This window comes from Prionailurus viverrinus, chromosome B4, assembly GCF_022837055.1.
Source record: "Prionailurus viverrinus isolate Anna chromosome B4, UM_Priviv_1.0, whole genome shotgun sequence".
Taxonomy (NCBI): domain Eukaryota; kingdom Metazoa; phylum Chordata; class Mammalia; order Carnivora; family Felidae; genus Prionailurus; species Prionailurus viverrinus.
In genome coordinates this window covers 7,593,493-7,619,801 of record NC_062567.1, presented here as the reverse complement: position 1 = coordinate 7,619,801, position 26,309 = coordinate 7,593,493, and the positions used below count along the sequence as shown (strand labels likewise).

General features: G+C 39.9%; 1 protein-coding gene across 5 annotated transcripts in view; it reads left to right on the top strand.

Moving 5' to 3' along the window:
- The window catches only part of USP6NL (USP6 N-terminal like), a 276,352-nt gene that overhangs the window by 145,996 nt on the left and 104,047 nt on the right, over positions 1-26,309 (top strand). For all 5 annotated transcript variants that reach the window (XR_007154111.1, XM_047867688.1, XM_047867687.1 and 2 more), the window contains 3 exons: positions 10,911-10,978; positions 12,966-13,048; positions 23,688-23,727. Coding sequence is in view for 4 of the 5 variants with exons in the window: in XM_047867688.1 (XP_047723644.1) it covers positions 10,911-10,978; positions 12,966-13,048; positions 23,688-23,727 (191 nt within the window). In the remaining variant the exon portion in view is untranslated. The remainder of the gene's footprint in view (positions 1-10,910; positions 10,979-12,965; positions 13,049-23,687; positions 23,728-26,309) is intronic.

Genomic DNA, 26,309 nt, shown 5'->3' with positions numbered 1-26,309 from the left:
CCATTTGTGCTTTAGCAAAATAGCTTGGTATTAGAAACAAGGCTTTGAAGTCAGACAGCCTGACTTTGAAGTCCTGCTCTGCCACTTACTTCCCATAGGACCAGAATGACTTAACCTCTCCACACATCAGGCTCTCCTTATGTAAACTGAGAATAGACACACAACTATCAGAGTAGGTTGTCGTGAGGATTATATGAGATTACACATAGTAAATGCTCAACACAGGTCTGGCACATAGTAAACGCTCACTAGACAGGTTATAAAGTATCCACAAACAGGGAGTCATTACCAATGAGTCTGTGTCATCTATTCAAACAATCATATTGCTGGTAAAGCAGCTAAGGTATAATCCTGAATTTGCCAGCCACTGTAGGCGGATTTAAATGAGTGAAGTGACTCATAGGCTTGTCTTGGTTCTAAGTATGTGTTGTTGGCAATTTTGTCACTCAACCCTGCCCCCAAATGAGGGAGTTACACTCATACTCAACAACTAGTAATTATGCTTCTCATCAGTAGTAATGGTATTTAAATACTGTTACATCACTCCATATCCTTTTTCTCTATGAATCACCTTACACATAAACGTAGGAGTTACTAGTGTGATTTGGGGAGTTCTAGGGAACCAATAGTGATACTGTTTCTTCTCCTTGAGAAGTAAGACACAAGAGACTGACAGATGGAGATCAAAATGGCTTCTGTATTGGTTGATCTAAGGATGTGACATTAGATCCATTAGGTCCAATGGGCCTTATTAGGCCATCTTGACTTAGACTTCCCCACTGGGTGACTAGCATAGCTGAGCAACCACAGACCTCCCCTCAGGACAGGTGCCTTCATGCATGGAGAGCAGACCAGATGGCTTGCCCCCCAGGGTGGCTGAGAGAGAGAGAGAGAGAGAGAGAGAGAGAGAGAGAGCGCGCGCGCAAGGAGCTGAGCCAAGCCAACCTCAAAAGTCCTTCTGCCCCTATAAGAGGGGAAGAGTATGGGGAGAGTTCTGGAGTGTTCATACATGGATTTAAAAGCATGATGGTAGTACATTCAGCCAAGTGGGCAGGACCTTCCTGTCAAGAATGTGAGACTACGATTTTGGGAGTAGTTTCTGGGAGTAGACAGGTAGCTAAATCAGGAAGACGTGGGGAGAGGAGTGGGCTGGGCACAGACATCACAGACATGTCTCTGGTTTTCTTCGTCTTTCAGGAGGCTCCTGCCTTTTTTTTTTTTAATTCCTTCCCTCCTCTCCTTCCCTCCTTTTCTCCCTCCCTCCCTCCCTCCCTCCCTCCCTCCCTCCCTCCCTTCCTTCCTGGATATGAAGTACTTGTAAATATGCAGAAGTGCTAATCAGAAATAGATGGCGACTTCTCATTTCTGAATTTTAGAATCTTAATAAAATTTTAAATGCTACCTTGAAATAGAATTAAAAAAAACTTAGAATCTTTTGTAAAGGTGTACTTTTTGCAGGGAAAGTATTTCTGAAAAATAGCTTAAAATCTAATTGTTAAAAATAAATTGATATGTTAAGTGTTGAGCTGGTTGAATAGTTCACAATAGTAATAATTCTGAGGAATTAGTTTCATCCTGTTAAGAAATACTTGGTGAGCAGCGACCGTGTGCTAGACCCTATGATTAGATACAGTGACCGCAGGGTGAATGAGAGAACTGTGTTTTGTTCATGGAGCTTACAATTAAGTAACACGTCAGTAAATCATATGTCAATAAATGTTACGGGTTCCTGTTTCGAAGAGAACTCAAACAAAAGAAGCAGTGGCTGGTTCTCCCTTTATGCCAGCAGGTATGGGTGGTTCAACTGGAAGCAGACTGTCATTCCTGATTGCATTTGAGAAAAACTTACCTTCTCAATTACAATAAATCTTTGCCAGTAATTGGCTTTAGGACTTTAAATATTATTTTGTTTCTCCTCTTTCTAGAAAATAGGAAGCAAGTAATAGAAGGCTGCCCAGGAATTATTGCTATGACTATAATTTTAAGCATTTTCTTAGTTATGGAAACATTAAATACCTAGCTGATACTGGGTGCTCCGTGTTTAAAATATTAGAGATGTGCCCTGTTCTTGCTTGCTTGGCCGGGATAGCCTTGCAGGTCTGCGTGGGTCATGTGGGTCACTTGGAGGAAAGAGGGAGAGCAGGCCAGGGGAGCTTTGCTCCCTCTCTCCTCTACCCGACCTGCCTGCCTGGCTTGGCAGTTGGGCTTCTGTATAAGGATTTGTGGGAAGAAATGTGTTCTGCACATTGAATGGCAAATTTAAAAACTATTCATTTAAAGTATGATATATAATAGGAAATATCAATGTCATGCTGATCGTGATAGAATATAAATATTTTGAATGAAAAGATACAAATCCTGTTTGTAAATCCTGAAGAGCATTTAAGCTTACTTATTTTGAATGTTTTTATGGTATCAGACCATGTGGATTAAGCCAGAGAAATATGAAGCTATTATGTGGATACTTGTGTGACTGTTTTGAGAGGAAATCTGGGCGACTTTTGGGTTCTTTCATGTAGTTTGCTTTTAGCCTTTGGCTTCCTTGATCACCATTATTTGTCATAGTTTTCCCAGTGAACATGGGAAAGAGAGAAGGAAACCAATGATTTTTCTAAGATTATTACTCAGTTGGGGGAGGAAGAAGGAGATTAGTAGGTGTTGGGGGTTGTGCAGTTTTTGAGGACATTGTTTAACATGGAATTGAGTGAGTTAGGAGAGGGGGAAATAGGACGGGGCTGGGGCGCGAGGGAATATTGGATGATAGATGACCTCCCTGTGGAGGGAAGAGACCCTGGGTTAGTCTTCTCCCAGGACCACCAGGTGGTGCTTTTGGCCTAGACTCCCCCGGGGATCCTGGCATGCTGTTTCAGAATCAGCATTATAGGGGCCAGTAGGGGGAGGCAGGCAGGGATATGTACCTTGTAGATGCCTGCATTTAACATCATCTTGTACGAAACACCCAGTTAAAATCCGTGGTATTTCAGGCTCTTTTGTGACTGGTGCACCTGCCTTTATTTTATTCATTTGTTTTTAGTTGTGTTTTAATGTTGATCTGCTTAACTCTGTGTATTTCTCCTCTGAGCATTTCTTCCTGCCTTGAATCTAGAACATGAGAAAATAAATGCTGAAGTTTTCAGCAGTGGTGCCTAATCAAGATTTTACCATTAAAAGAACTCTTATTTTTGATATATCTTAGCCCATAGTGCACTAAGAAAGTGATCACAAGTAGCTGAAACCATTGCTTAGGCACCACTGGTACTTGGGGCCTCTTTTGGTTGAAAGATGAGGTTGAATGAGGGAACTCTGATTATAGACCAGAATAACTTATTCAAATTATTTCAAGGAAAAAAAAAGAGCATTATTTGTATTGAGCAGGAAGTGTAAGCCACCAGGAGCTGAAGCATGAAGCAGCTTCTGTCTGTGTTCTTTTAGGCTGAAAGGTCTCTACGATGGTGACTCGCTCTGCTCTCTCAGGTCCTGCGTTCCTCTTTGCAACAGCTGCTTTTTCTCAGCTTACTGGTCGTTCTTGCTTCCTCTGTTGTTCTGTTGCCTTTAGTCACCACTGCCTAGTAAGCTCTTTACCTTAGGACGTTTTCTCTTTAACTCCCATTAAAAATGGACTCTCGTTTTTATCCTAGTTCACATTCCTTAGAGAAGACTGGTTGAATAAATTATATTAATGTATTAGGTAGGAAGCTTTCCAGCTGCGGAAAAGGTTAAGGTAGATCTGTTGATGTATTGGAGCCAGACTGAACTGTCTGTTCCATGGCGGCATGTTGTAGTTTGGCGATTAGCCGCCGTGGTGGGAGAAGAAGTGGCATGGAGGTTCGGAGGTGCCACAGCCGGGGCTTGGAGCCCCTGCTTCCTCCCTATAAGAATGGGTCGCTAAGCCTTTATTGGCACACCACTGGGTAGGTCTGCAGATGTGGATATGCACAAGCTCCAAGATGCACTGTTAAATGAAAAAGAGTGAGGTGTAGAGCTATTTATAGAACAATTCTGGTTTCTCACTAGAAAAGGGAGACTGAAATCTGCGTGTGCATGCATGCATGTAGATTCTTGTATAGTGTGGAGACTGTTTTTTGCAGGTATTGGTGGCTGCTTTTAGGAAGGGCATTTAGGTTTGGAGTGTGGTGTGTGTGTGTGCAGATCAGAGTTCAGTTTTGGACACTTTGTAGTTGATTATGAACACCAAAAGCCAATAAAATTCTTATATAATCAGAATAATGTCAGTATCGTATAATCAAAATAGTGTCAGTGTCATTTAGCTAAGTCTCGAATATTATGAGGTATGTAAAAATAAGTATAATAATCCTAGTGTTGAAAGTGTCAAGATCACATGGGTTCATTTCTCCTACATGCCATACGTGTACAAATGGCCTTTGTACATTTCTTCACGTTTGCCTGTGGCTTTATCACTTTCTGCTTTGCTAGTTCTAAGATTTCAAACAGTCCTCTCGCCCTCTTTTTGGAGTCTTTTATGTGTAAGCTTTTACTGTGTCACTGATAAAATCTATTTTCTTCCTGAAGACACCTTGTATTCCCTATTCTAATGTAGGCTCGCTGCTCTCTAGGCAACTACACATTTGGCATCTGGAAATGTCTAATTTTAGCCTTCTGAGATTTCATGGATCCCGTGTCTGCCTTCTTTTTTATTCTGTTACAGAAAAATTATTCTGGCTCTTGTTAAAACAGCAAAGACGTTGTACACGAGAATTGCAGTTGGGGTCAAGACTGTCGGCAGTAGGGGAGAGAGATCAGGCTCCACTCCAAACACTGGAAGGACAGGTGGAGTTCATAGCCACCAGGCAGACTGAAGGTTTCAGTGCATGGCGGGGAGGGGGTGGTCCTTGCTATGCTGACTGAACAGGATTCTGGATAAAGGCACGCCAGGGTGACTAGCTATCAGGGTGTGGGAGCACTCTTGCTAAACTGACTTAGCAGGATTCTTGCTGTGGCTGGGCCAGGCCAGGCTAGGCAGGCCGAAGATAGGACAAGGCTAGGAGGAGCCTGACTGAAGTTTGGAAAAGGAGAGAGTCTTTGTCAGTTCTTTTTATTGTTGTTTCGTTTTTCTGTAGTGTATTCTCATATTCTTTTTAAAAGAAACATTGGGTAGGCAGTGAACTTTGAATCATGTATTGGTTTTCTGTCCCTGCTGTAACGAATTCCACAAACTTAGTGGCTTAAAACAACATAGATTTATTCTTTTATATTTCTGGAGGCCAGAGTCTGAGCTCAGTTTCACTGGGCCATAGTCAACGTGTCAGGTTAGTTGGTTCCTTCTGGAGCCGTTTCGTAGCCAGTTCTGACTTCTGGAGACCACCTTTGTTCTTTGCCTGCCAACCCCTTCCTTCCTCACAAGCGCTCCAACCTCTTCCATCGTCATACTTTCTTGTTTCCTTCTATAAGGTCTCTTATGGGGCGCCTGGGTGGCTCAGTCGGTTAAGCGTCTGACTTCGGCTCAGGTCATGATCTCACGATTTGTGAGTTCTATCCCCACATTGGGCTCTGTGCTGACAGCTCAGAGCTTAGGGACTGCTTCAGATTCTGTCTGTCTGTCTGTCTGTCTGTCTGTCTGTCTGTCTCTCTCTCTCTGCCCCTTTCCAACTCCCACTCCATCTGTCTCAAAAAATAAATAAACATTAAACAATTTTATAAGGTGCTTTATGATTCCGTTGGGCCCATCTGCACGATGCAGGATAATCTTCCCATCTCAGGATCCTAACTTACTACATCTGCAGATACCTTTGCCATATAAGGTATACTCACAGGCTCCAGAGATGAGGATGTGGACATCTTTTAGAGGTGAGGGTCATTTCTTGAGCTTTAGCAGACCTGATAATAGCTAAAAATGTTTTTATTTTTTTCTCCATGCTTCATTGATAGTCGGGCTTGGTATAGAATTCTAAGTTCATGATCATTTTTTTTTCTCAGAACTTTGGAAACAGAGTTTCATTATCTTTTAGCTGGAAAGAAGTTTGATACCAGTCTGATTCTTATTCCTCAGTGTATGACTTGAAATTTTCCCTCTCTCTAAGCTTCTGAGATCTTTCGCTTATATTAAATACTACAAATGGCTTAAAGTGAGTGTAAACTTAATGTGTGAAGTGTCCAGTTAAGTGTGATTAATGTCCGCAAGCATGCCTCCAACATGACTGTTAACATTTGCAAAGTGGTTTCCAAATTGTAGGTCCCTGAAGAGGAGTAAGAAGGAATAAATAGAATAGAACAGAAAATTTCACAGAGCCGTCCTACAGTAGTTATACACATTGTTCCCCAAAACGTGTTTCACTTGTATATGTGTGGTGTGTTAAAACTTTCCAAAACCTTCCAAAATTTAGCTTGTATTCATTTAGTGTCTGAAATAGAGGCTGACGTTCTCACATTAAAAATTATGTTAAGAATGAAATGTGTTTGAGGGGAACATTCCTACCTAGTTTTAGTTTAATGTTTTCAATAACAATTTTCTTTGTTGCTTTATGACAAAATTTAGGGCAAGTAGTAAGCATGTGGTTAACTTTGCAGCAGGAGGTGAAGGCGTGTTCTAAAGCGGCTTGTCTCAAGCCCCTGTTTGTTGTCAGATGGAAATGCCGGGTGTAGGCTGCTGTGGCTCATACTTGGGATCTGGCCTGAAAGACATGTTTTTACCCTCAACAAACATCATCTTTGTTAGAATATCTGGAGTCCGTGTGGCCACAGAAAGGTCTTTTCTTCTCCCTTAGAAACGTTTTCTTTCTTGTGCTTGTTTCACAAATAGTTTAAAGTAGAGCTGCCTTCCACTTTTCTGTTTCAGTTTGTTGCAAGAATGTATGAGGCACCACCTAACTCGCCTGGTGTGCTTGAGAACTGTAAAATAATAATGAAATCTTGGAGTAGATAAGTTTAATCTATGAGGACTGAAGCCGCCGTTAATTCCCAGGGCCGGACTAACTGTCTAACAAATGGTAAAGTACTTCTTAAGTTGGAATAGGTGATTTGTATATAGTAGTCCTGTCAGAATGTACACTAGGAAGAATGTCTGCTTTGAGGTTCGTTCTATTGGACAAACTGAATTTGAAGTTTAATGACTGTGAATGACTTGGGGTTAATTGAGTGAGAGATACTCAGCTACATTGCCTGCTTTTAAAAAATGTCTTTCAGGAGGATGCTTGATTCTTAAAAAGTTCTTGTGTTTAAAGGGAATTAGAAGGCTTCTGGAAATGTTAGAGTTGTCACTTTTTGAAATGCTTCGTAAGATGCGATAGCTGTCACTATCTTCCATAAATTTGTGCCCAGATAGGTTTTACTGTATACTTGCGTGTTTAATCCAGTTGCTCTCTGTTTTTACTGCTTAAAACATGCCTTTTTTCTTTGAAACATTGTTGCCTTAGATTTGAAGTCAATAAAAATAATTCTATTTCATCTGGCTTGAATAATGTAATAGAGGTTTTTTAAATTAAGTAATGACATGTGATGTAGGTGCCGAATAACACAACTGTCATTGTTTGATAGGTGCCTGGAACTTTGTGTACACTTGCACACAGACACAAGGCAGCTGTTGATAACCCTTTGTCTTCAATGTTTTAGGGCAAATTCTTTGTTCTTGCAATGGAATTTCTAAATAAGCTTTCAGAATGAAATCAAAGGGAGGATTCTAGTGCAATTCTTCATAAACTTCTCAACTATAGATCAGTCACTATGATACATAATTTAACTACAGTGAATTCTGCAGAGGGATATTAACTTCCTACTCTAAAGATGGTTACTTCACAATGTGGATTATTAAATAATGTCTTTGCACTCCATGTTGGGAACAATTGGCATTTACATTTAGTCTCTTCTAGGAAGCAGGTTTGGCTATATTTTATAAAATTAGTATGCCTTTAAATTCACGCTTTTTTTAGAACACATTTGTCAGCATTACAGAATTTTCTCTCCACAAGGAAATACAAGGACAAGAAAGTTCTAAAGGAATTTAAAGATTTAGAACTTACTTTATTTGATTTAGAGCCAAGCCAACTACTCTAACCATGTTTAAAGTACATGATTTTTCTCTCCTGGAATTAGGATACAGTTTCATCCAATTTCAATATGACCTCTATTACGTGGTTAGGTTTTTTCCTTTTTGGAAATCTCTAGACTGGAGATGATCCCTGGAAAGCTTTATATTTTATAATTTGCCACAATGATGCTTTCTTGGGATACTTTGCATCTTCTCAACTCTGTACTGTTTTCAGTTCTTGCCTTTATACTTTTAAGCCTTTCATTGTTAAGTAGGAAAGACGGTTGAGGCTCCTATGACTGTAGCAGCAATGAAGGTCTGATATAGAATACATTCAAAGAAAGCACTCATCCATTGAATTTGGCCTGATCACCGTAGATATTCATGCTTCGTTGTTCTGATAATGGAAGTGGAATTTAATAAGTGGTCAACTTTCCTAGTTTGAGTTTAATTTTTTTAAATTTGCTTTCCCTACCCTTTTGGAGAAATGTGAGTGTAATGTTGTAAAACTGGGCAACAGAAGAGGGAAAAGGAATTGACAGAGGTCCCTAAGTCTAGACTAGGGTAATGAATATATAATTGAGTTGATTATCACAGACTTTTGACTGCATTAGTTCACTGTGAAGATCTAGTCTGCATTTTTGTTATTTTACTGAACCATTCTATTATTTATTCACATTTCCCCCAGAGGAGAGCGTATTGACAGTCTGAGAAAAGCAGTGACATAAACATTTTTTTCCCAAATAAACTTTTAAAAATTGACAAATTCCCATTTTTTTCCCAATTTTTCCTATTATATTGATGATCTCATTGGCCTAAATCCTGAGAGGTGAAATTGTTAGGTAAAGGACATGCCTGTTTTTAAGATTCTGGGGACATATTATCAAATTGCTTTCCAGAAAGATAAGTCTCCCCCAGAGTAAGCTACTGCAGATTTCCCCACACTCTTTGTCAACATTGAGTAACATCAGTGCATTTTTTGTCAGTCTAAGTACAAAGATATTTTAAAACTTGTATTTCTTGAGTTTCTAATAAGTTTGATTTTTTTTCCATTCCTTGGCCTTTAAATTTAGATTTTATTTTTATCAGAGCTATACTTGGTTTAAAGATTCAGCAGTCTGTATGACTTATTTTGAAAAATAGCTGACTTCCATACTCCTCCCTCCCCACAGCCCACCTCACAGAAGTAACCACCTTTCTCTCCCAGGCTGATTCGTTTTCTGTTTTCTTCCATAGTGCTAGAGAGCAAGCCTGGATTGCCGCTTCCCGCTTCCACAGTCGCAGGCAGTATGTGTTGGTTTCCTGCTGTGGAGGGCGAAGATGTGCTTTTCTTCCCCACCCCTAACCTCTTCTGTACGCATGCACATCCCCTTCGGTCTCGGGGAGTTGACTCCTTTCATCACCTTTCTTGGGTCTAACCCCACCCTTCCCTCTCCTCAGGAGCCACCATTTGCTGGGCCTTTGAGGGAGGGGGTTTGAAGAATCCCTGTAGAGTCACTTTAGTGTTTCCAGAGGAATGAATATGAAAGTGTGTTGTGTCTGCCATCTTTCACTGCAAGTCCTTTCCTGTGTCTTTATCATTATTTTTCTTTCTTGTGTCTTTAGCGGTCATTTTTATAAAATTATCCTTAAAATTACGGGCTATGGAGTCATGACTGTCTGGATTTGAGTCCCAGTTTTGCTCTTTAGTAGTTTTGTGACCTTAGACAGTGGGCTAAATCTCCAGGCCTCATATGCTACCTATGGTAGGGTGTCGTGGTGAGACATAAACGGGATGAGGGATGTAAAGAGCTTTTCACAGTACCTGCTGCCAGGCAATATCGTCCTGTCTGCCAGGGAGTTAGTGAGAACACAGATGTGGTTGTGGCTGTTATTGTTACTCTTGGGAATTTCTTGCTCATGGCCATTGCTCACATTTCCAGTGGAGTGCTTGTCTTTTTCTTCGTGATAAGAGGTACCTTTGATATAGCCTGCCCCTGGTCTTTTGTTTTTCTTTTTTTTTTTTTTTTAATTTTTTTTTTTCAACGTTTATTTATTTTTGGGACAGAGAGAGACCGAGCACGAACGGGGGAGGGGCAGAGAGAGAGGGAGACACAGAATCGGAAACAGGCTCCAGGCTCCGAGCCATCAGCCCAGAGCCTGACGTGGGGCTCGAACTCACGGACCGCGAGATCGTGACCTGGCTGAAGTCCGACGCTTATCCGACTGCGCCACCCAGGCGCCCCTGGTCTTTTGTTTTTCTTTATGGTACTTGGGATGTGTCATCATATGCATGCTATTTCATGTTGTGATCTCTACCACTCTTACCAGATTTGTATTTTTCAGGGATACCTGGTGGTGGTAAGAAAGAAGGGTATGTGTGCAGCAGAATTGGAGATTAGCATAGTAATTGGGGCATTTGGTGAGGGAGGACCTCAGGGGCCAAATGAAGGAGTGATTATTTTCATCATGTAGGAGAAATAATTTTTCTAACTCCTGAAGTGTATCTTAACACTGTTTATTTTGTGGACAGATTACCTCAATTTGTAAAAGCATTCTTGAATGTTTTTCTCATCATATACCCAGATGGGTTTCATCTGAAAACTTTGAGCTTTCGGTTTGTTTCAACTTCAACACTTGTTTCTCCGAAATTAGATCCAAAATTGATTCTTGAGGGATGAGACTTATCATCTCCTCTAAGTTAATGCCATGTTAATAAATTTACTTTCTTTTGAATATCATATATACTACTGAAATGGTATATATGTTGATATTTCAAAGCCGTAGTTATAGATAATTAACTCAGCCTTTTAAGTTTATTTGATTTTGCTAGTTTGTCCTTTTAGGCAATATTGATTTATTGTTTATTTTTTGTTTTACCTTAGGTTTATAATTAATTAACTTTATGGTTTTTTAAGTAACAGTTCATCTAAACTCGTTCTCTCCGCAGATTCGGACCAGGATGTAGCCCTCAAACTTGCCCAGGAGCGAGCCGAAATAGTTGCTAAATATGACAGAGTAAGTATTCAGATTTACTCTTTGAGTCTGTTTTATCAGAAAAAACATATAAATAGAAATGGATTTGTTTTTTGGAGAGCTTGAATTACAGAAGCAGTTTATTTATTTCATGTGACCTTTGAAGTCATCTTTCTTCTCTCTTCTTCCCTCTGCTCCAACCCCCTGGTCTCTTGTTGTTCTCCCTACACACTGAGCTTTGCGCTGGCCGTTTTTTCTGCCCAGAACGTTGTATCCTAGATAGTCTCAGACCTCATTGTCTCCCCTTTTTCCGATCTTTACCCAGATGCTACCTTCTTAGTGAGATCTTCTCTGACCACACTGTGTAATAGCATACCCCCTCCTTCCCCAGCTATCTGGGTCCCTGTTCTCTCCTTTCTCTTTCACCACAGCACTTATGTCAGCATACTTTATATTACGCTTACTTTGTTTTTCGTCTGCTCTCACTCCTAGAATATAAATGGAGGGTAAGAATACCTTTTGTTTGATTTACTCTTATATTCTAAATATCTAGAATAGTTTCTGACTCATGCTAGGTATTCAATAAATATTTGAATATGTTAGTATATAAAATTAAATACCCATTTTATTTATAATTTATATGTGGTATTAAAATTTTAACACGGATCTGAAAATTTGAACTTATACATTATATATAATCTCCATTAGCATTTTATCTCTTTGTTAGTTATGAAATCTGGTTTTTGATGCTTTAGAAAATCACAGTTGTTGACAGTTCACATGTCTTCTCATTATTACTTTACCTCTTGAGGTCTGTAATGGGTTGTAGGCAGTGATTTATAAATGTCATGTTTTATATTTATATCACTTGCATGTAATTTCATATCTGTTGCTTTTGATTATTTGTGAGAATAACAGGAGCATCAAATTATAGAAAGTCATCTGGACTGTGCCCTGCCCCCAGGGAGGCATACAGGCGGTGCTCAACTTAATAGCTATGTTCCCAGAGTTCGTTTTTAAATTGGTTGTTTGGAACAACCTGACACAAATTCCCATTATTGTGAATAGATTTTAGTGTGATCTATGAAAAACCTAATTAATTTATTTAACTGCTTAACTAACTTAAAATCAGTAGAACTGTCATTCATTCATGTTTGTATGAATTTTTTTTCCATGCAGTTAACACTTAGTGACTGGGCTAGCCGTTGTACAGTCGTTGATAAAATCTATGCAGATGGAGGGGTCCACAAGACAGTCGGGTATGAGTGTGAAATGTGATGGGTTGGTGTAGACATTTGGGGTTCCTACTAATCAGTGCTAGTTCATGGCCTCAGAAGTACAGTGAGAAGAGCAGTGGGCTGAGGGCAGGGCTCTGGGCACACTGAGAGGATCTGTGAAGACCCATCAAAAGAAGAGTTGGATGGTATGGGGAGAGCCAAGAGAGGCTGGTGTCATGGAGCTTGAGGCATGGGGAATGTGCAACACTGACGGGCACACCGAGCAGAGTCCTCTAGATAAGAACCGAGCAGCGTCCACTGGATTGGACAATGGAAGATCATTTTCGACCTTGGCAAGAATCATGTCCAGGCTGATGTAGCTATGAAGTAAAGACGTAGAGAGACAAGGTGGATAGCTTACTGTTCTGAGAAGTTTGGATGAGAAGGCATGAAAGAGTTTTTTTCCAAGATAGGTTGATTCAAAAACATTGAAGTTTGGCAGTTCCTTCCCGAGTGGCTTTCTTGCCCTTCGTTGCTCCCACGTCCCCAGTTGGCTTCTCACAGGAACCCAGGTCTGATAAGTCAGGGCTTAGCTGCATGTCAGTTCTTGCTGACATATGGGACCTTCTGAAGCCTGTACCTAGGAAATGGTGATTCTATTACCAAAAGTCGTTTTTTTTAAAAGTTAATTTAGGGTGATAATGCCTCATTTCTAGCTCTTTATAAAAAATAACTCTTGTTGCCTTTTTATTCTGACTAATTATTCAGTTTTATAAATTCCCAGTAATACCCTTCGTTGTTCCCTATTACAGGGACGAGAAGGTGCAGAGATTGAACCTTGGGAGGATGCTGATTACCTTGTTTACAAAGTCACGGACAGATTTGGCTTTTTACAGTAAGTTGTATCGATTGAAAGTTAACTTTTTATTATGATGTTTCTGTGGTGACCCATTATATTGATTTTCTTTATTTTTAATAGCCCTGCTATGAAGGAGATGCCCGGACTGGTCCTGCAGTGTGCTTTTTGTTATTAAATTCCTAGCATTTTTAACCTCTATGATTAAAATTGAACTACAGTTAAGAATACCATTTTTAATATTTGTTGTATTTTAGTAGGGACATAAAGTGCAATAAATGAGTTGTATCAATAATTTAGCAGAATTAAATGGAAATGAATAACACTTTGTATTTCAGAAATAATTACAAAACATTTCATTTTATGTAAATGCGTTTTAAAAATAATTAGCAATTAGAACTTTAGTGTTATGCAGCCTAAATATGAGCAATGAAAAGAAATGCTGTTGATCTTTCCTATAGTTATAAATGTCTCCATGTTATTGCTTCTCAAAATTAATTCCATTTATCCTGAGTATGTTATATAAAGAGTTGAGGGAGGTCTAGACTACTATAAAGTAAAGTGGCTGAAGTGGTTTTGACTCTTGGAAACATCTCGCTCATGATGAGAATCTGCCCGTTCTGGTTCTGGCATTGTTTAGGCAGATTCCTATAGGCTGGAGACTCCTCATCATCTCTACAGTTTGTTTGGTTCCATCCAATTTAGTGATTAATTTCTCGTTCAAATTTATTTTTTTCCCACTCTGATTTATTATAAAGAGGAAGAAGCCAGGGTTTTTCAATTTATGATACATGATTACATTTTGGAGAAAAAATGTAATTTCTTGATAGTTCATAGCAGCAACTTGTAGTACTCAGACTTTGTTTTCTCCTTCTGTTGAGTTTTCTTGCATTTAGGAAGTATTTTTTTGTATCATGTTTTTCTTTGGGTTGAACAAGCAAACAAATTAACAGAAACAGTTCTGGGAGTTGGAGAATGTGCCCTTTCTTGTGGCTTTGCTGCTCTCAGATAACACTTTAGTGCCTCATCTATAAAGCAGAATCAGTAACTACTCTGCGTACCTAGAGTATAGTTGAAGCTTTGAAGAAGTGAAATGATAGAGTACTATATAAAGGTGTGGACAAATTTAAGGTGTTATTATTATACCTAATGACATTAGCATAACCAGAGTGTTCTCCTGAGTAGTTATAATTAGAAGACTCTGAACTTCAACAGACCAACAGAGCAATGTTTAACTATGATGAAATACTGTTCTCACATTAAACCCCCACTTCCACTTTTTTTTTTTTTTAATAAATCAAACTTAGCCACAAATGTGTCAGGAAATGATTGCATGTTTGTGTGGGTTAGTGTGCAGAACCGAGGTATGTGACTGAAGGATAATTTGCACATTTAGCCCTGTCAGGATCAGTAGGTCCCAAAATTGCCAGCACGTTAGAATCAGCTGGGAATTAAAAATAAATAAATTTCTGGGCTCTATCCCAGATTTTGATTCAGAAGGTGAAATATAACTCAGCTGATTTTGACCTCCTTTGTATATTTGGTATATTGTATATACAATATACTGGAAGTGAACCACTAGAAGAGATGTTTGTATCATAAAATGGTCTAATGTAATACTACATATGAAAGAAACTGCATTCCAAAAGGATCTAATAATTACCTAAAACCTCATTTCTCATTGCTTGAAACAACATGTTTAGTCAATCAATAATTTATCTTAATAATATTAGCCAGTATTCATCGAGCACTTACTGTGTGCCAGGCACTGTTCTAAGCCTTTTACATGGATAACTCTTTGATTCCTCTCAAAAACTCCTTGGGATAGGCGCTCTTATTTATCCTTTTTTTAGATGAAACCGAAGCAGAAAGAAGTCGGCCAACTGGCCCACGTTGTGTTGACAGTAGGTGTCCGATGAGGGATGTAGTTTTGCAGCAGGGCCTGTCTTCCGGATTGTGCATCACCACCCTCCTTTGTGTTCAGTAAGAGAAACACAGAAGTGCCTTGAGATGCCTAGAAAGAAAATCGAAAGGGGAAAAGGAGGGCCTAAAGAGGACACCGTTGAAAGCGACCGCTTGTATGAAGGTATAGTTGGATAGCTCAGTTCACCACTCCTCGGAAAATGAAGCCAACTGGTACCGGTTCTCATACGATCACGCTCACTTTTTAAATTTATACTGTGATGCAGTTTTGAAGCATCCAGCGCAAATGAAAATAATGAAGCATAGAAATGGATTTTAGTGTAATGTTAGGCTTTATTAAATTTCACCAAAGTCATAGATTTTTTGTTACAACACCTAATTTAAGTAAGATGCTTTCTCTAGAGGTTGCTGCTGGTGCCTTTCATTGCTTATCACTGTAGCCTGAAGAAGTGTTTTTGCACTATTGAATAAAGTCCCTTGGTCTAGGCATTTAGACACTGTGTTCTGTCACACCTTGATCAAAGAGCATTTCTTTCTGCTGTTTTAGTTCTTTGCAATTTTGATTGGTTCTGTGGTGAATTCAGGTTGTAAGTGCCAGTGTCAATACAGTACAATAGCCAGAAGTCACTTTGTAATCTTCTTTGAAGGCTGCTGACTTCATATCTAATTACAGTTTTAGTGACTTAAATTACTTGCTATGATATGTGAAGAAGGCATGTATTTGTATTCACAAATACAGTATAGGACTAACGTGGTTTTATAATAGATTTCACAATAAATATAAAAACTGTTGCCAAACCAGCCTGGCTCGATGCTGCAACAGGAAGGTCTTTGTTTAGTATTCAGAGATGGGGGTTAGGCCGGGGGGCGTCCCTGCGACAGGGTTACATCGTTACATCCGGAGAATGGAGAAATCAAGCTTAGTGAAGAGTTAGAGAACTTGCAACATTTGTATCAAAAGCAGTCACCACTCGTCTGTTTAGTGAAGAATGCTTGGAATTTGGACATGATAGATCGAGCTTTTAGGTCATAAGTTATTAATAGAATTAGAAGGAAATCGTATCAAAAGTAAAGATAAAATTAATGTGAAGCTTTAGGTTTTTAACTAATCAAAATGTGTATATAAAGTTTAGCAGATTGTCTGTAGTTTACTATGACTACATAAATATTTGGAAACCAAAATAAAGGTGTTTTTGTTTTCATAGGACATCTGTTTTGATGACAAGAGCTTGAGAACTTTTCTACCCGACCGATACTTTTGATTAGAGTTAAATCTAAATTTAGACAAAATTTACTTCAAAACAAAATTTAGTCAATATATTTAACTTACAGATTTTAACAAGTGTTAAGTTGCCAAATGAAAGTTTATCTCACAGAAATATGCCAAAAATTACAGTCACATACACTCTAGTTAATAATTCTTTTAAGTTTAAAACAGATGAAAATAGATGCAGTTAAGGCCCCTCTCTTTCCAGGGATGACTGTGTTGTTTTTATTTGCTGTGTTTCTATGAGGCATAGCTTCTTGCTGTCAGCTTGGTGTTTTCTTTAAGCAACTTCTGTGTGTCTCATTCATAGAGGACAAACCTTTGTTTTGCTTTGTTTTTAAGTTTGTCTACTTATTTTGAGAGAGGGGGAGAGAGAGCACAGGCGAGCAGGGGAGGGGCAGACGGAAAGGGAGAGAGAATTCCAAGCAGGTTACACCCTCTGCGCCCACCGAGATGCGGAGTTCAGTCCCACAGCTGTGAGATCATGACCTGAGCTGATATCAAGAGTCAGACGCTCAACTGACTGAGCCAACTAGGTGCCCCCAAACCTTTGTTTTTTAAAGTAGGGGTAGGCACACATTTTCTGTGAGGAGCCAGATAGTAAATATTTTTCGCTTTGTGGACCGCATGATCTTTGTCATAACTATTCAACTCTACTGTCGTGGCATGAAAACAACCACAGACAATACAATGCATGAATGAGCGTGGCGGTGTTCCGTTGAGCCTTTCTTTACTCACAGGAGCAGGCCGTGGACCAGATTTGATCCTGGGGCTGTAGTTTGCTAACTGAAGGAATACTCTGCACTCATGCGGATTTTGGTCTTTCTGCTACTTGATGGATATTTAGGTGCCAGATAAAGATGCACAGATGCATGCAGCATGGGGTCACCGGTTTTTCGTACACCGACTCGGCAACGTGTAGTGTACTCCTTCCTCACACCTGCCAGCTGTGCCTGAGGCTGGCGCTGTGACTCACATCTGTATCCTAGACATTGTGTGTAGCTTTCGGTTCGGCAGCAGTCCCCTCCTTGCTTTTTCCTTGGAAGGCTGTGAAAATTAATGCTTGCCGTCACAGAGATTTGAAGAGGAAAAGTTCTGTGGAGATCAGTGCTGTGCACACAGCAGATTTCATATAAAAAGTGTCAGGTACGGAGTAATAGTGCCAGAAAATCCATTGTAGGAAAACGTGACAACATTCTTGCTCTTTCGTCCATCTAAGGAGTTTCAAGACTGTTTTCACAATTCAACATACAGCAGGTATGGGGGGAATGGACCTCATCATAAATAAAGCCACATATGACAAACCCACAGCTAACATCATACCCGGTGGTTAGAAGCTGAGGCTTTTCCTGCAGAAACAAGACAGAGATGCCCACTTTTGCCACTTTTATTCACATAGTACTGGAAGTTCTAGTCAGCACAGTTAGACAAGAAAGAGAAATAAAAGGCATCCAAACTGGAACAGAAGAAGTAAAGCTATCTCTTTTTGCAGATGATAGGATCTTATATATAGAAAACCTGAGATTCCACCAAAGAATTGTTGAAACTGATAAGTGAATTCAGTAAAGTTGCAGGATACAAAATCAATATATAAATTAGTTGCATTTTTATTTTTATTTTTATTAAAAAAATTTTTTTAACGTTTTACTTATTTTTGAGACAGGGAGAGACAGAGCATGAACAGGGGAGGGGCAGAGAGAGAGGGAGACACAGAATCTGGAACGGGCTCCAGGGTCTGAGCCGTCAGCACAGAGCCCGACGCGGGGCTCATGACGGACCCCGAGCTGAAGTCGAAGTCGGCCGCTTAACCGACTGAGCCACCCAGGCACCCCTAGTTGCATTTTTATATATGAGTGCCAGATGAATGCAAATGCAACTAGTTTTTATATACTCGTAAAAACTATCAAAAAGAGAAGAAAATAATCCTGTTTATAACTGCATAAAAAAAATAAGATAGAAGATCTAGGAATCAGTTTAGCCAAGGAGAAAAAGAATTACACTCTGAAAACTCTAAGATGTTGATGAAAGAAATGGAAGATGACACAAATAAATGGAAAGAAATTCCGTACTCATGGATTGGAAGAATTAATTTTGTTGAAATATCCATACTAACCAAAGCTATCTACAGATTCAGTATGCTGTCTATCAAAATTCCAGTGGCATGTTTCACAGAAATAGTACATGGACAATCCTAAAACGTGTGTGGAGCCACAAAAGACCGAAATAGCTAAAGCAGTCTTGAGAAAGAAGAGCAAAGCTGGAGACATCACACTTCATGATTTCAAAGTATATTACAAAGCTCTAGTAGTCAAAACATTATGGTTTAGCCACAAAAATAGAGACATAGAGCATTGGAACAGACATGAGAGTCCAGAAAGAAACCTATGCATGTATGGTCATTTAATTTACCACAGTAGGGAAAGGACAATTTCTTTAATAAGTGGCAGTGGGGGCACTGGGCAGGCACAGGCAGCAGAATGAGTGGATTAAAGGCTTGAATGTAAGACCTGAAACCATAAAACTTCTAGAAGAAAACATAGGCACAAAGCTCCTTGACATTGGTTTTGGCTGTGATTTTGTGGATCTGATACAAATAGCAGAGGCAACACAAGCAAAAATAAACAAATGGGACTACATCACACCAAAAAGCTTTTGTACAGCATATAAAAAGGCAGCGCACCTGGGACGCCTGGGAAGCTCAGTCGGTTGAGCGTCCGACTTTGGCTCAGGTCATGATCTCGCGGTTGGTGAGTTCAAGCCCTGCGCTGGGCTCTGTGCTGACAGCTCGGAGCCTGGCGCCTGCTTCGGATTCTGTGTCTCCCTCTCTGTCTGCCCCTCCACCGCTCATGGTCTGTCTCTCTCTCTCTGTCAAAAATAAATAAACATTAAAAAAAATTTTTTAAAAAAGGCAGTGCACCAAATGGGAGAAAGTATTTTCAAATTAGGTATCTGATAAGGGGTTAATATCCAAAATATATAAAGAACTCCTACAACTAAGTAGCAAAACACAGTCAAATTAAATAATGGTCAAAGACCCTGAATAGACATCTTCCCAAAGAAGACATACAGATGGCTAACAGGTGCATGAAAAGGTGGTTAACATCACCAGTCATCAAGGAAATGCAAATTAAAATCACAATGAGATAATGAGATATCACCTCACACCAGTTAGAATAGCTATTATCAAAAAGACAAGAAGTAACAAGTGTTGGCAAGGATGTGGAAAAAAAGGGACCCTTCTGTACTGCTGGTAGGAACGTAAATTGGTGCGGCTACTGTGGAAAACAGTAGGGAGGTTCCTCAAAAAATTAAAAATAGAACTACAGTGTGATCCACTAATTCTACTTCTGGGTATTTATCCAAAGGGAAATCACAGTCTCAAAAGGATTTTTGTTTCCTGTGTTCACTGCAACATTATTTGCAATAGCCAAAACATGGAAACAACCTTAGTGTTCATTGATAGATGAATGGATAAAGAAAATGTGTGTACACACACACACACACACACACACACACACACAGGCATATTATTCAGCCACAAAAAAGAGTGGAATTTTACCATTTATGATGACATGGATGGACCTTGAGGACATTAAGTGAAATAAATCAGATAGAGAAAGACAAATACTGTATGTTATCATTTATATGTGGAATTTGAAACAAACAAGCAACAAACAAACGAACTTACAAATACAGAGAACAGGTTGGTGGTTGCCAGAGGCCAGATGGGGGATGGTGGCTGTGGGAGGTAGGCAAATGAGTGAATGTGATCAAAAGGTACAAATTCCAGTTATAAGGTAGGTAAGTCCTGGGAATGTAGTGCACAGCATGGTGATGATAGTTAATATTTGTATATTTTAGAGTTGCTGAGGGAGTAGATCTTAAAAGTTTTCATCACAAGGAAAAAAGCCAAAAACTTGTAACCGTGTGTGGTGATGGATGTTAACTTAATATAGTAATCATTTTGTAATATATACATATGGCAAATTGTTGTGCATGAGTTCGAGCCCCGCATCGGGCTCTGCTTACAACTCAGACCCTGGAGCTGGCTTCAGATTCTGTGTCTCCCGCTCTCTTCTGCCCTTTTCCTACTTGTGTCTGTCTCTCTCGTTCTCAAAAATAAACATTAAAAAAAGAAAATTAAAAAAAGTCACTATGTTGTACACCTAAAACTAGTGTAATGTTATGGTCAGTTATATCTCAAACAAAAAATTTAAGGAATAAATTTTAAAAATGCATATAAATAAAGGTTTGGTTAGTAGGAGTTCAATAACTATTTGGGGATATGATGGAGGTGCTGCATAGACAATCAGATCCTGGTGGGGTTGTGACAGGGCAAAAGGAAACAATGTAAAACATTGAGGTGGAGGGAGATCCTAGACCAAGTGTGTCTACTTTTGGAGTTTGCCTAAGACTTACTTTGGATATATGTATATATATCCAAATGAATATATATACATATATATATATATCCAAATGTGTATATATACATATATATGCAAATGTATATATATACATATATATACACATGTATTTATATCCACATATATATAATCCAAATATATATATATGTGTATATATCTGCATATATGTGTGTGTGTGTATATATATTTGGATTATATATACGTGTGTGTATATACATGTGTATATATACATATACTTACACACACACACACACACACACACACACACACACACACATTCCTGCATGTCTCTGTCCCAGGGGTTTCAGTAGTATGGTTTGATGTTAAGATGGAGTGGGATGCTGAGGGCAGTCCTGTCTCATCTTGAATTTCACCAGTGCATTCTGTAGGACCTGCCCAACATAGGCCACATAGCCTGAGCCGATACATGGTCCACACCATTCTACAGACAAATACAAAACTTGGTTCTGATTCAGTGTTTAGAATAGGCACAGCAAAATATGTGGGTCTTGTTTAGTAAATAGAAGAACGCCACAGAAATGTACCCGGCACCTTCAGAGAACTCTGTCCTTTGGTAGGCAGCCGGAGTTGGCACTTCATTTGCAGTCAGGAAGGTTCAAATAGGCAGTTACCAGGATCTGCTCACATCAGCTGCACGAGAAACTGCTGTTGCCCAGGGCAGCCCGCTCGCTCCAGAAACACCTGTCGTGGTGTGCACAAAGGGTGCCAGACGTTCCTGTGCTTTCGGGACATCTCTGCTGACCCCTTCACCTAAGAAATAGATTCCAGCGGCGTTGATAAGCCCTTTTCTGCCAACAGTTGAGGAATGGATGGATGCGCTTTTATTTTTTTATTTAAAAAAAAATTTTTTTTAATGTTTATTTATTTTTGAGACAGAGAGAGACAGAGCATGAATGGGGGAGGGGCAGAGAGAGAGGGAGACACAGAATCGGAAACAGGCTCAGGCTCTGAGCCATTAGCCCAGAGCCTGACGCGGGGCTCGAACTCACGAACCGTGAGATCGTGACCTGAGCTGAAGTCGGACGCTCAACCGACTGAGCCACCCAGGTGCCCCATGGATGCGCTTTTAAATCAGAAGTTACGTGCTGTGCCATTCATACCTCAACGGCTGCAGGGATCAGGGACATGTAGACTGTGAGCACAATGGAAGACATAAAAAACCCAAGGTGTGGACACTTGACATTTTTTTTTAAAAAGACTTTTCTATTAAATCCTCAGAGGTGTTTTTTCTTTTCTCGAGAGTTGGTTTCTCAGCCCCTTCCTCATCTTCTCCTGCATAATCTGAAGGTCTTGTCCATCTTCGTTTGAACCACAGGGTTCGATAGTTTTGAGCATCTCTGTATTAGGCTGAGTGACTGTGACTTAGTGAAAATGCTGGTTTTCTTATCTCAAAATGAGGGGTTTGGACTCTCTCTCTACCACCTGTTTCAGCTATTACACTTTTTGTCAGTTCCATTGCTATATATTGGTTTGTGGTTCACCTAAGGACTCTTCAGAGTAGCAAGCATGCCTTTGGAAATACTAGACTCTTGAATACTAATGTGTTGCACTCTTAAAAATGGGATTTTGTGGTTCAAGAGAAATGAAGACAAGAATCTATGTATCATTGCCAAGACATCAATACTGCTGAGGTACCAATTGAAAGCACATAACTTTGTTATAGACAGTGCATTGTCTTTATACTTTGGGCAGTTAATACAAGAGTCTTAGCATGTTTTAGGTTAGGGGTGGTATCACAGAATTACAGTATTAGAAAAATGAATTTGATCTTTTGTTGTACATTTAAAAATCTCATCCCCATTGAAGTTTTGGCAAATGAAGCTTTCCTGATTTATAGAGTTAGATTTTTCTTTTCATTTAAATTTTTTTTAATGCTTCTTTATTTGGTAGAGGGAGACAAAGTGCGAGGGGGGAGTCAGACAAAGTGCGAGTCAGAGAAAGGGAGACACAGAATCCGAAGCAGGCTCCAGGCTCTGAGTATCAGCACAGAGCCCAACGCAGGGCTGGAACCCTCAAACTGTGAGATCGTGACCTGAGCTGAAGTCGGACACTTCACCGACTGAGCCGCCCAGGTGCCCCTAGATTTTTCTTTTTAATTCATCAATCTATTGGAGGTAATTTTGTTTCCTTATACCATTTTTTTTTAGCCAATCATTTGTTATAGGCCATGGTTTGAACCAGAGAGTTGAGGAGATGGTATAGAGTAGGGGGTCACCTTCAGCTCACTACCTGTTTCTGTAAACATTTTGCGGGACTAAAACTGCATGCCGTCTTCATATTGTCTATGTCTGCTCGCACGTTACAGCATCAGAGTTTAATAGTCATGAAAAAGACTGTATGGTCTGCAAAGCCTAATATATTTACTGTTTAAATGGTTACCTTCACAGAAGAAGGTTCCTGCCCTCCTGTCTACAGCAGTGTTGTCCAGTAGGACTTTTTGGCAATTTTAAGACCATTCTTCCTATATACACACTATTGAAAACAGTAGCCTCTGTCAACATGACTGTCTTGCACTTGTACTGTGGCTGAATTTAACATTTAAGATTAAATAGCTACATGTGGCTAGAAATGACTGTCTTGGACAGCATATGTCTAGAGATTTAAAGAGAGGGGCCATTGTGGTTATAAAATAGCCAGTTGTTTTATATTGAATTTGGTAGAGTGGAAGCTTATGTAGTTTGATCCATTCTTGTGATGACAGATAAATGGTCGTATATCATAGGTACCTGTAGGTATATAATTTTTAAAAAGTTCACTGTGGAGGGTCCTGGGTGGCTCAGTTGGGTAAGTGTCCGATTTGATTTCACCTTAGGTCACGATCTCACAGTTCATGGGTTCAAGCCCCACATCAGGCTCTGCACTAACAGCATGGAAACTGCTTGGAATTCTCCCTTTGCCTCTCTCTCTGCCCCGTCCCTGCTCACCTGTGCAAGCACTCTCTCTCTTGCTCGCTCTCTCTCTCTCAAGCTTAAAAAATAAATAAATAAAAATAAAAAGCTACTGTGATCTCCACTATTTCACATATACTGTTCTTCCTTTGCAGTGAGGAGGAGCTCCCGTATCATAATGCGGCTATGGAACGGGTGAGTCCAGCTCCACATTTATTTTCCGTTTCTAGTGAGTTATGTTTATCAGAGGGATAAAATCCACCACCTCTGTGATTTCGAGTGCCGGCTTATATGTAAATGGTACAGGCATTGTTCGAGTTTGACCCAGAGTATACCACAGTAAGGAAGTAATTAATGGTGAAATAATTTTAGGAGGTTTTTGGAACTTCTGATAGATAGTTGAGAAAAAAAGAAAGGTAGCAGTCATCAGAGACTTGTATGCTAGACAGTTAGCTCTCAGTCTAGGACCCAGTCCACTTCTCATTCATGCTTTGAATGCAGAGCCCTTTCAGAGCACGGTTGCTGGGACCTTCTTCCGTCTCTTAGGTCAGACTCTCTGGGCAGGAACTCAGGACATCTGCGGAAAGCTTCTGAAGCGATTCTCAGGCACTCTTTGGCTAATAAAGCACCATTCTAGACCCATAGTTTTTTGTTTCAGAACTGTTCCATGAGGCTGTATCACATTTCCTACAAACAACAACAACAAAACTTTGCCTTATTCAAGTAAGTCTTTTAGCTTTTAAGGACTTAGAGAAATCTTACGTATAGTAAACCTGTCACTGTTTTTAAGCTTAGTGTTTCCACCTTACTTCATTATACTTGGTTGGCTAGGGAGTTGGTTCCATAGGTGCATGTGCATGAGAACTAGAGATTGAGTGGTTTTTTTCTTTTTAATTTTTTTACTATCTATTTATTTTTGAGAGAGAGAGAGAGAGAGAAAGAGTGCGAGCAGGGGGAGGGGTGGGGGGGGGGTAGGCACAGAATCCAAAGCAGGCTTCAGGCTCTGAACTGTCAGCACAGAGCCCGACATGGGGCTTGACCCCACAAATTGTGAGATCATGACCTGAGCTGAAGTCGACACTTAACCGACTGAGCCACCCAGGTGCCCCAAGATTCAGTGTTTTCAGGTTCATCAGATGTTCCCTCCCCATCTCTGTTTTTTTCTGTACCAAAAAGTGAATTGCAGAATGAAAGGCAGGCTATTTATTGGGATTATCTTCAGTTTGTGTATGTTTGATGTGGGAAGGAGGCTGGGTTTCAGATAATAGAGGTAAAAATATTGTAATGAGAATTTGAAAAATACTTTAGAAAATCTCTCTAAAATCAAAAATTTCTGAAAAAAAATGAAGCATACCTTTAAGATGTAGACAAAATTGCCATTGATATATATGAAGATCATTAGAGGTACTTCCTGCAGTTGAATTGTCATGTGACTGCCTCATTTTCTCCCAGTACCATAACCTTGATGTTTTAGCAAATGAGTTTCTTAGTAGATACGTTATTGAGTAGCAACTGTGTATCAAGCCCTGGGGTAGGTACTGCCTAGAATACTAGGGTCAGATAAGACATAGTTTCTGCTTTGAGACACTCACTGTCCATCCATTGACTAGAGGAAGGTCAAGTGAGACAATAGATAGGAGATTATTGATGACTTCTATCAGTCCACCTTGAAAAGGGAACCTGAGGGCTTGTTCCCACTCTCTTGTCTAGTGTCCTGACTTCACTGATCCTTGGACTCCACTGCTAGAACCACTGTGACATTATCTCTCACCATACTCTTGTTTTCATTCCCCTCTCTTCCCAGCTGAAATCCTACTCTAGGTCACTACAGTCACTTGCACATACCTTTCTCCTCCTTGCCTCTCTTGCTTCCTCTGGACTAAACTCCAGGCCACGTTGAGGCCAGCTTTCTGCCTCTGCAGTGCCTGCTCCTGTCTGGCTCAGTGTAACTGGGAAAAGACTCACAACCATGCTGACTGGTTTCACTTTAAAGTCATGATCACAAACTTTAGTCGAACGTTAATGCTGCCTAGAGATCATGCTGTTCCTAGTGAATTTTTGCTCCATTTCAGCCACTGGAACATTCTTTCCTGCTTAGATTTCCAGTACCTCGTCCATGCTCTCAGTTCATGTTCTTACTTCTTACAAGGAAATAGAAGCAATCAGAGGAGAACTTCCACGAACGCCCATAACCATACCTGTTTTCATCTATGCTTATGGGCTCTGATCACTGTTGCTTGTTCAGGGACATCACTCAGTCTCTGCTTCCCTCTCCCACCTGAATTCATTCTCTTTCTGCTTGATGTTTCCCATGTAAAATGTAAATGTAATTATGTATTATCTCTCTCAGAAAACAACAACAAGACCACCAATCTTCTTTTTCTTTCTTTTTTTTTTTTATAGGAAATTTATTGTCAAATTGGTTTCCATACAACACCCAGTGCTCATCCCAACAGGTGCCCTCCTCAGTACCCATCACCCACTTTCCCCTCCCCCCAACCCTCAGCAGCCCTCAGTTTATTCTCAGTATTTAAGAGTCTCTTATGGTTTGCCTCCTTCCCTCTCTGTAACTTCTGTTTGAGTTTCTCAGGATCCACATATGAGTGAAAACATGGTATCTGTCTTTCTCTGCCTGACTTATTTCACTTAGGATAATACTCTCCATTTCCATCCACGTTGCTACAAATGGCCAGATTTCATTCTTTCTCATTGCCAAGTAGTATTCCGTTGTATATATAAACCACAATTTCTTTATCCATTCATCAGTTGATGGACAT